Here is an 11,576-nt window from a genome sequence, read left to right on the forward strand (position 1 = left end):
CTGCCCAGGGAAGTGGTTGAGTCACCATCCCTGGAGGTATTTAAAAGACGTGTAGACCTGGTGCTTAGGGACATGGTTTAGTGGGACTTGGCAGTGTTTGGTTTATGGTTGGACTCGATGATCTTAAAGGTCCTTTTCAACCTAAATGATTCTATGTTTTGCCCCTGCAAGCCCCACAATAGTGTTCTAGCTGTTATTGTTAAGTATAAAAACTGCCTGAAATGCTCCCTTCCCCTACAAAGCTAAATGGGGCATCACACCCACATCTTGAGGGGACAGTATTCTTATTTGTATTTTTTTCTGGCCAACTCAAAGGTAGGAAGAAAAGGAGAACCATTTTATTTTCTATTTCATCAACTCTGTTAGGAAGAAAAAAGGAATGTTTTTCAGCATTTACAATACAGATGTGTCCAAAACAATATCAGAGAAAGATCAGAAGAATAGAGAACCCATTTATAAACATACTACAGTAGAGCATACCTATGAAAGCAGCTGAGAGTAGTTTGTTTTGTTCTGAGGTTCTGGTTTCTTTACTTCTGTGTTTGTTTTATTTTAAGTGCTTTATGGCAGGATTATTCAGATAAGACTAACATTCCTGTTCATAAAAATAGAACAGCGTGTTTATTTCCAGCATTAACTGTGTGACCCTTAGCTGTCCCCACAGGCTTGTAATATTCCTTAAATCTGCTCACCTTACAACTGTACCGACTTTATTGTTGCTATTAGAGTCAAACATCACCATTGACATTATTTTGTTATTTTACATTGAACAAGTATCTCTTAGAGATCTAAGCACCAGTAATAAATTCAGAAGTACCTCAATGACTTGTAGGGTTAATGCCTACTCTTAAAAGTCATACAGTTTTAAGGCAACAAGTTGTGTTGCCTTATGCTGAATAATAATGCCTTGCTCTTATTTAGCACAACAGTTAGTTCCAGTGCTGAGCATCGTAAGTGAAGTTGCTGGGGCTCAGAGAACTGCTCAGATGCCACACCAGACCTGTGGCACTCAGGGAGCGAGAAGGCAGTACATTCTGGTGCTGTATCCATCTTGTACAGATCTATGCAAACCAGAGTTAAAATTCAGTAATTAGCACAGCTGGAGATAGGTGAATGTTCACACAAATGAAAAGCAGAAGGGACATAGCAAGAACACAGGTAGTTCTCTTGTGCTCCCCATGTACCTGTCTTTCACTTTGAAATATATGCCGCCTAACCTGGTTGCTTTGAACTAAATTTAAAAATGGAAAAAAGTGCTTCAAATGGCTATCAGTGCTAAAACCTGTATGGAGAGCAGGGCAGAATGAAAAGGAAATCTCTTTCAAGATCCTCTTAGCCCCAAGGTGTTAACATACACGAGTCCCCCTCCCCCTTTTTTTTTTTTCCCATGTAAAGAAGAGGGACATGAGCGTAGGATATTCCAAATCAATTCAAAGAGATAAATGAACAGAACAATCTTTTCATTTTTTGAAGGATTTGCAGTGTTTCCCTAAATAACCTGGACCTGTTCTGATCACTGGAAGCTTATTCCAGATCTTGGTTTCCTCAGACTTTAGGCTGGACGTTGTGATCTGCACTGCTTAAGAGGTAAGCAGCTGCCTCAGTTGTTGGTAGACTGAAGTTTGGTCTTTAGCATACCCATGGCCCAATACATTAACTGCTTTGAACTAAAAAGTCTGAATAGGCTCTAGAACCTGACCTGGAGCCAGGACGGAGAGCTTTTATAAGAACATTTAGCCAAGAGTCCAAAAGTCATTATCTACCCTACAGAATAACTGGAAGGTCAGATGTGGCACTAAATAATTTATACAGAAAAATACAAGATTCAAGGTGTGGATTTCTACAGCTTATATTATGTGCAGTTGGTGAGATTAATATATCATTATGGTCTTTCCAATCTCAAAAATAGATCAGCCAAAGCTTCTATGGAAAGTTTTGTCAAAGCAAAACTTAAATATTAGTATTTCATAGAAGGCTCTATTATGAAAGCTTTAATCTTATTTATGCCATTACTTAGAAATCTACCTGCTAGCAGAGGAAGGATAAGTATTTCAAAGAATCATATGGGATAACATAAATCTTGTCAAAATTAATGACAATTTTACTGTTAAATCTTTTCAAAACATGGCAGTACAGAAGCTGAAGTGTCCAATTTCCATAGGAAAGCTTACCTTTTCTCTTAGCTGTTTCCTGGTTTTGTTTCTGCAGGCAGGAAGCCTTCTCCTGAACTGTAACTGGAGCCATTACATAGACAGTATTTTGTATCGATTATCCTGTTGCAAAGCAAGAGGATAAAACGAGGATGTGGCCACGCTCTACAAAGAGCATGAATTTCTTATCAGCCTTGTTATTGCCAGCTTCTGAATCTGAGCATCTGCTTGTCCCTCCTAACTGAAAAGGATGAATTTTAGTCAATATACAAGTCTGAGAGCAATGAAGTGGCAGAGTTCATTATGGGGCTCATTTCTGTGCTTTTCACCTATGTACTGATGCTCTCCTGCATTTGGGAATAAAAAGCCTGACAATTTAAGACCCATTCAAAATAGTGAATCACTTAAGTAGAAATTGCAAGAAAATGTGAGAGAAACAGCCCTGCAAACTCCAAGGACAGTTAAGAAGGAGGGGGAGAAGGTGCTTCAGGTGCTGGAGCAGAGATTTCCCTGCAGCTCATGGTGAAGGGCAGGTTGTTCCCCTGCAGCCCATGGAGGTTAACAGTGGAGCGGATATCCACCTGCAGCCCGTGGAAGACCCCATGCCAGAGCAGGCTCGACGAGATAAGGAGCTTTTTCGTCTATTTTCTTCCCCTGTCTTGCTGAGAAGAGGGAGTGAGAGAGCAGCTGGGTGGGCACCTGGCAGCCAACCAAGGCCAACCCGCCACAGAACTACACTGTTCACCCATTTCCAGATGTAAATCTAATAGGTATATTGTACAGTCTTACAGAGGCCATATCAGCAAAGTGTCATGCAAATGATGTTCTCTTTCTACCACTACATGCTTTACAGTGCAAAATCTTCAACAAGGGTTTCTCCCCCACACTACATACCTCATTTTCGACCAAATCAGTTTGTTTTCCTGTGTGATGATCATTCTAGAGTCATACTGTTATTTACACATGAAAATAAATTTTTTAAAAGTAAAGAATTCTGAAGGTGAAATTCAGCCCTGCTGGCAATAGCATAGGCTCTGCAATCACAGTTAAGATGCAATAAATTATCTTTTGTTGTTTTTTTTCCTGAGATGTGTTCAACTCGAAACCTGACATTTCTAAACCCATAGTCCCTTTTCATCATCTTAGAGACGCAGTAAAACAAGTTTGATTAAAACCAAATTTAAAACAATACATCATGATTCAAGGAAAAGATTTTATTTTAGGGCTAACAAGTTGATAATAAATAAAGGAATATAATAACAGATGTTCCCATGCACTTAACACATACAATAGTGCTGGCTTACACTGCTGTTCGGACAAATTGAGAAGAGGTATTTGGCAATATTATAAGTTTGAATAGGTTAGAGATTATAGAACACGAAATTCTTTCCGATGTTTTTACATTTCTTTTATACAAATTCAAATAAATATTAATACATCTGTTTTTCCCCAGATTTTGTGTTCACTTTTAACATGCCCGATAACTAAGCCACAGTAATATACAACTGCCAAGAAAGACTATTTATGAATTATACGTATTAATATTCCTAAAATGTATCATATTTATGTCACATTGTGCAAGCTCTTTAGGTAAAATTAGATTTTAGGAAAAATTGCAGAAAATTTAAAATCATTAAAACATATTCAGTGCAAAGGCCAGTCTAGTCCACAGATTATGGTACTGTAATGTAAGCCAATATAATTTAAATAATAAAACATGCCTATATTGTTTTAAAGATCTGATATCTAATATGCAGATTCTGCAATATCAGACTTTTTCAAATCTTCATGAGATGGCAAAATAATGTTAAGACTTCATAAGTAGGCTTTTTTTTTTTTTTAGGATAACTCACATTAACAGTACTACAGTGGCCAAAAAAGACAAACTATTATAATAGAAATCAATCTGATTAAAAAATTAAATATTCCAATTAACACTGAAAAAGTGTTTGTAATCATTATTTACAATTCATCAATGATACCAGTGTATAACTCCACACAGTCAAAGTATACCACTTTCCAAGCAAATACCAATTCTTGTATCCCCATTCAAGCATTCGATAGTAGTATGCTGTTTATGTGCAACATATCAGTTTAAAGAAGGAGATCGATCCGTGGTCCAGAGTAATTCTATATATGGCCATTTGGTTTGCAAGCAGCGTTTTACAGGAGTGTCATCGGTCTGTAGCATTGGTTCTTCAAAACCCATAACAACTGCTGTGCCTTCTACATACATGACCTGTCAAAATAAATCCAATTATGTCAGCCTATGTTTGTTTAAAAACTCTAATATGAGATGATTATTTTCACCAGGTTAGGAGCGGATTTGTTATGACACATTTTTTTTTTTTCACTACAAAAATCAAATCCATGAAGTTTTATATACTTTAAAAAAAAAAAAATGAAATGAGGTATGAAATCGAAAAAACCTAATCTCTTAGACTCAAGTGCCTGAAAATTCTGATCAGGCCATGTTCATTTGACTGTTTATTTCAATAGACAGTAAAGGGCAATAGACAGTAAAGGCCAAAACTGGGGAAAAAATAAAAAATCTAGGAAATGCAATGCAAAAATACTGCGACAACAGATCTTTTGCTACTGTTGCAGTTGCAACGTTTGATATTGTTATTTTTATAGGGACAGTGTTCCTTAGACTTAACTTTATGGAACTAATTTTCCATAACATGGAACTTTTGTTGCAAATCAGCTCTATTCATTAAACAATATTTCAAATGCTCTAAGCAGAATCCTTTGAAAACAAAAATTTGCTTAAATTTTCTTGATTATGTATATATGTTCAATAGTAAAGATAAACGCATCTTTGAATGCTTTTGCCTGCATTTTGGGGTATGAAACTGCTGGAGATTTCACAGGGGTAATTTTAAGAACTTAAATCCAAGCTATGCCGAAGCTTGGAGTATATACATTTTCTCCAAGAGTCTTCTTACTTGTAGTTATTTTTGGTCCCTGTGTCTTAATGCCTTATACTCTTCTACCCTAAATGCTAATTCAGGAACTAACTTAGAAGCAGTCATGGTGTGTCACGTATGCCACTCCTTCCAAGAAAGCTGAAAACGAAACAGGTCATTTTTGTCCCCCACTAAGTGGTTCCAAAAACTATTGATTTCTGATGCAGTTCTGGAATACTAAAATATTTCACAAAAAATTCCAAACATCTCAACGTAGATGTAGGGTTACTTACAGAAGTTGCAGTTTGTCCGTGTTACATCTCCATTGTCCTTTACAGTTCAGATCCCACTTCTCATGGATAAGCATGAGAAGTGCTCTGTTCAAACGCATAGCTTAAGAGATGCGGTCTAGCCAACTGATCCACTATACTAGTTAAAATATGATCAGGAGCACAAAGCAGCTTCCAATTCCAAATATATAATTTTGGAAATTATCGAAGTAATAGTTTTGTAAAAAGTCTGTTTCAGGTTAAAGTATTTTGCCTGTAACTATCGTCAGTTTTACAATTTAACACAGGGAGTCAGTTCTGCATACTAATTGTTATTAAGGCTAGATTTATGTTTCTTAAATCTTACCTTTTCGTTATAGTTAGATTGCTTCAGTCCATTGTAATGGTAAACAGTGAATGACTCTGAAACCCTAGAGTCCTGGTAGAAAGACGACAGTTAATTTCACGTCACGTATACACTGTGCCTTGACAGTCTCTTCTCTTTACAACTAGACAGATGCATTTAAACTCAAGGAAATTGAAAAGAAGTACAATTTCTTTTAGGTGACATCATCTTGAAGATTTTGTTCATTTTACCTTTCTCATCAGAAATAATAAAAAGATGTCAGTAAATTAATGGGTAACGCCCCCAAGAGCAAGTCATGATTTTCTGTGTTTGTCTGGACACTTTAAGCTACAACTTCAGCACTGAGCATGTAGAAACTGTCCTAATTTTTCAAGTCAGACACCTTATGTAGTAGCCCCACTCGCATGTATTTATGACTGTTTGGATGCTACTAAGTTAAATATTTACTAGGGACCAGATCCAATCTCCAACCCTCCATTTGAGAGCTAAAAAGTTATTTATGCCCATGCCTGCCTAACTGTAAACTAATTGTGAAGACATCTGTTCAGCTGAGGCCTAATAGCAGATGTACTGCAGCTGTCAACCTTTACCACTCCAGGTGTTTAAATGCTTTAGTCCTAAAAGGACTGAAGAGCTTTGCATTTCACTGAATCAAGAAACACAGATCAGGTGTACCATCATCTCTTTTATGCCTACTGGACCAGGCTCCAAAGAAAAGCTTACCCCTTTTTTAAGTACATGGAGGTAAAGGCTGGAATGAGAAGAAATCTGCTCAGGTTACAGTACATCCATCAGATTATGAAAAGCCCTCATTCCTTTTTCTCCTCTTAAATGATTCAAAAACCTTATCTCTGTATGGGTCTCTCCCAGCAACCCAGGCTATTCAGTGGAGGGAGGCTGGTGAAAAGGAAGGTAAGTGGTAACTCCACTTACAGAATTTGCTTCACAGAGATGAATAAAATCAAGCGTTGCTGGGAAAGAAAGAGGACATTTACTCTTTTCCCTGAGGATGGTATGCTCACCCTGAAGGAAAAGTGCTGCTTTCTAGTTCCTGTCCCATGGATGTTAAGAATTTTGTGCAGTAATTTCTTCCCAAAAAAAGGGCTACCAGGGAATTCAGGAATCCCCCTCTCCAGGTGACTGCCCTAAGCACTAAAGAGTCAGGCTTGTGCTCTCAGGCTGAATGATCTTTGAATATTTTTCTTCCAAGCCACCAGCTTTGAAAAGGAAAGCTGAGATCCCTTCCTGCTTTTGAGGTGGAGTTTAGTACTTTCTAGGATAGTAAGAATGGGGGTTTGAATATTCTCAGCGAAGAAGGAATCGAATCTGGATCTCCTGAGCACTAAATAAGTGTTCAGATATTGTATAAAGGGGAACATCAACAATTCCAACCATCGCTGGCATCTGCTATTTCCTCACAGTATTTTAAAGAAAGACATTCATCTTCATTTCTGCAGAATTTCACTTTCAGAAAGAATTCTGAACAAGGTGTCAATATGGGGAAGGGTTCCTGCTATCTGATCCACAGAGCACAGACAGATTGGAAAACATATCTGTGCCCCCAGCATTCATTCAGTAACCGATACTGACAGGTCCCAGTCCAAAATCTGCTGATTGTTCAGAGTGTACCCTTAAGGCAGTAACACTTCCCATGTTTTGTACTGGAGCCAGTGAAGGTTCAACAGCACAGGCAAAACTGAGTGGTGGGGAGTCACGTGCAGCAGGGAATTAGTACTTGACAGACAGGCATCGACCTGGGGGCTCCAACTTTACGGCAGTCACTCTCTAGGTGACTAAGGCGGACATCCGCCCATGATTCCACCATGCTCCCTTCTCCAGCTGCCCTTCTTCAGTCAGCACGGCAGTCACTCTCTAGGTGACTAAGGCGGACATCCGCCCATGATTCCACCATGCTCCCTTCTCCAGCTGCCCTTCAGTCAGCAATGCTCTTCAGCAATAGGCAACAGAGGCAGCAGCCCCATACGATGGCTGTTTTCTCCTCCAGCTACCTATGGCCCGCAGTACTGGACAGTTTAGGCACAGCCAGTTATGGAGGATGTGCTTTGGCTTTCTGAACTTCATTCTAAGCATCTGGGGCCTAAAATTAAGCAGTGGAGTCTTCCAGATTTGCAAGTGTAATATAATTGTAAGAAATAAGATTAAATTATATTAAATTGCAAAAATATTTCCACTTCTGGATATACAAATGAAAGGAAGAAGAAACAGTTGGCAAAACCACAATGCAGATGTAATTGTGTAAATCCAGAGAAAATGAACACTCGACTCCTTCTTTTTCCTCTAGATGATGAATCATCTCTTAATGACGTATTCAGTCCCTACCATCTTTGGCAGTGCAGTTCTAGTGTCTTCTGAATGAGCAGATTGTTTCATAGTACAGAATACTATACCCAAACACTGCTGCACAACCCTTAACAAAAACAGTCTTGCTGAAGGCATTTTAAAAATATTAGTTTCACATTTCCTTGGTTGTAAAAATTAAGCCATATAGTTTCAATGACATGTTAAGCCACAAAAGCCTCCAAAGAAGTACTCCTCTCAGCCCTTCTCTTGCCTCACCAGCCTACCTTTCTGTCACTGGCGAAACCCTCTCTCTTCTGCCAATACAAGCATTTGCATGGCCATGGAACAAGCTTCCATAAACCTGCAAAGAGAGCTCTCATCCGGACCAGTCCTCTGTTCTGGTTTACCATGTATCCGTACAAAGAGGTTCCTGGTGCCAGGAGGGAGGCAGCATGAGGGCAGGAAAACGTGACCCAGGGCAAAGGGAGAAGAGGACAGCAGTGCGAGGTTAACACACGCTTCTCAGTGGTGGTGCTATCCTAATGAGTATATGGAACAGACTGAGAGTTTGAAAGTAATTTTCCATTACCCTGGCAGATACTGACTTCCACATATGCTAAACATAACTCTATCATGACTTTTTGTTAAACTGTCAAAAATTTTACATTATTAGAGATATATATAAAGATAGTTTTAAATATGTTTGTAATCTTTTCCCATTTGCTAGCAATTACAGCAGACATTTGTAATATTGATAAAAACAGTACAGTCATTTATTCTCAAAAAAACCAAACTCAGATGAACTTTCTGAGTAGGGAACCAGCTCAATTTCATATGCAAAATGATTATATATTTCCTGAAGTTAATTTTAGAACTTGTCGCTACAATGGAGTTTCCTTCCAGTGTAAAGCTGACAAAATCATGGGCAACTTATGCAAAACGGAAGTCTACAGTGTGTTGTGTAATAGAAGAAGTTATTTGCTGGTCAGCTGTGTCAAATGAATGCAATACTTGTTATTAAAAATAGCTCTGTGATATTGATGGAAGTGTTTAATGAATCTCAAAGCCAAACAGAATAGACAATACTCTGCAGCAATAAAGCTATATTGATTACCTGCTCAGGGAAAAATTCTTGCAGAAAGGGACCCAGTAATATGATGCCCAGTCCTTCTGGGTCTAATTTGGTCTTCATGAGGTTTACACTATGACAAAAACATTGAATATAAAAGTATGAGTAAGACATTTTTATTCTTGCATGACTAAGTTATGCTGTGCTACCACAGTACTGGCCGCCAAGTATAACAATACTATTCTATTTTTAGTCATAAATGACAACTGCACCAGAATGGCATGCAAGTTGCCAAACACGGTTATTTTTAAATAAAAGTAATCTGTTATTTTAAATTAAATAAGTGATAATTCTGAAGGACCACCATATTTGGTAAAATAATTTGAAACCCATATAATCTAAAACCAGGTTTACAGCCCAAAAGGCGTTTTGCTGTCTTGTAAGCATTCTTGAACTTAGATACATAAAACAGTCATCTTTTAAATACAGCTCCGTAACTGCCAAACAACCTGTTTCTAAATGGAGAGTTGAAAAGCCTCCAAGATTTTCTAAGTACACTGAAATAAAATTAACAGATACATTTCTTATTTACATCATGTCCTTGATATCAAAGAAGCCAAAAACAATAAATAATGAAAATATTAACAATACTAATCTGAAAGCCTTACTGCATGAATATGGTATAATTTCAGGTCACTACAAATGAATGTCAATTATAACTTTATATTTCTATTTAAGCAATATATTTCTACAGTCATCAGATCGCTTAAACATTTATTTGCATCTACCTATCCTTTTGCCTAAGTTACAAGTTGTACCGTACACAAGAATGTCCTCATTGGGTCAAACCAACCGAGCGTCTTGCCCAGTATCCTGTTTCTGACATTGGTCAGTAGTGGATGCTTACGATAGAGTACAACAGGGCAAACATACAGTGATATCCTTAGTTTACCCTCCCCATTTCCATCAGTCTGCTGCTCAAAGACATCTTCAGTGAGAGGCAGTATCTAAAACACAAAGATATATATTTTTTCTTTCCATGCATGTGCCTAATTGGCTTTGAACCCATATACACTTGTGGCATTTAATAAACTCCACTCTCAAAATTAAAATTGAACTATGGATTCTGGGAATAAGTATCTCCTGTTTTGCATCTGCCACCTAATTCAGCTTGATGACACCTCATTTTTGTATTGTGAGAAGCAATTAAAAATCATTCCTATTTATTATGAAACTCCTGATTTGAGAGACCTCTCTTACATGCCAATGGTTGTCTCTCTTTTCCAGGTCGAACAGTCCTAACCTAGTTCTTCCTTGTACTAATGCCATTCTGTACCTTCGATTAGCCTTGTTGCCTTCCTGATACCTTTCTACAATGTTCTTTTTTAAGATGGAGTGAAACATCATGCATTTATATGATGGTGTAATTCCTAGAAATCCCACTCCATATGCCTGTCTAGTTCACAGCCCAACAATGTCTATGTAAAATCAGGATTGTTTTACCCCATGTGCAATCAATCTACATTTACTGTATTGAGACTTCTCTGTTACCCTATCTTCCAGTAACTTCTGTGGCTCTTCCACACCATTTTTTAATATCTCAAATACTTTTGTATCAGCAGCAAACTATCATATTAATCCCTACCTTCAAATCCTCACCGGTGCCATGACAAACTTCACAGACCTAACACAAATACCTGTAAAATTCCTCTAATGATCTCCCTCCATTAAGAAAAAATGACATTTTTATCCTTTGATCAAGAGACAAGAAAACCTTCCTTCTTATCCCATGTTAACATATGAAACATTTACATGTGAATTTTCCCCAGAAAAGGATTTGAAGGCCAATCTAAGTACTGTTGTCCATTTGTCACCTTCTTTCTGGTACTGTCTGGTACCAGGACAGTTTACAGTGGTATGTAACCTAAAATAGTTCAGCAATTTCATTCTGATGTTTCTTCAGAATTTTGGGGTTTTTACTTATCTTGGCACTTCAGACTCTTAGTTACTCTGACCACCCATAAAAAGGCTTAAGTGTGGAAACCTCCCTGTAATCTTCTCCAGTGAAGATGAGAACTAATCTCTATTGTCTCCCCCAGTGAATATGAAGAGGAATTCACTACACTTTTCTTACTGACTTTGAATACTTCTTAATATTGGGGATCATCTATCAGAATTGCAGACCTCTTGAAAGTCTCCTGGTTCTGATGGGCCTAAGAAAATGCTATTAGCTTTTATTTTATAACTTTGCAGATTAGTCGTCAGAAGATTTTAACTCTGCTTTATTTTGTATTTACATTTAACGCTCCATAAATGTAGATTCTTCCCTATTTTCTTAACGTAGGCACTACATTTTCCTTTCAGAAGAAACAGTCTTAGCTTCTTATAGCTGCCTCTTTTACCACCTAGGCTTTTAACCACCTAGGTCTCTTTTGTTGGGTGCTGCGGGCAGAAGGTGTCTTTGTTGATGATAACTTCCTTCTCCAAGTGGCAGAGGAGCCAACGAGGAGA

At 37.9% G+C, this 11,576-nt stretch overlaps 1 protein-coding gene across 1 annotated transcript in view; it reads right to left on the bottom strand.

The window, feature by feature from the left end:
• Positions 1–3,345: 3,345 nt before the first annotated feature.
• The window catches only part of FAM188A (family with sequence similarity 188 member A), a 52,969-nt gene continuing 44,738 nt past the window's right edge, over positions 3,346–11,576 (bottom strand). Inside the window, exons 13-15 of the mRNA XM_009275695.1 lie at positions 9,111–9,198; positions 5,696–5,767; positions 3,346–4,389 (exon numbers count right to left, since the gene is read on the bottom strand). Coding sequence (XP_009273970.1) covers positions 4,240–4,389; positions 5,696–5,767; positions 9,111–9,198 — 310 coding nt within the window. The 3' untranslated portion in view covers positions 3,346–4,239. The remainder of the gene's footprint in view (positions 4,390–5,695; positions 5,768–9,110; positions 9,199–11,576) is intronic.

The sequence above is a fragment of the Aptenodytes forsteri genome, unplaced genomic scaffold (assembly GCF_000699145.1).
Source record: "Aptenodytes forsteri isolate BGI_AS27 unplaced genomic scaffold, ASM69914v1 Scaffold172, whole genome shotgun sequence".
NCBI lineage: Eukaryota > Metazoa > Chordata > Aves > Sphenisciformes > Spheniscidae > Aptenodytes > Aptenodytes forsteri.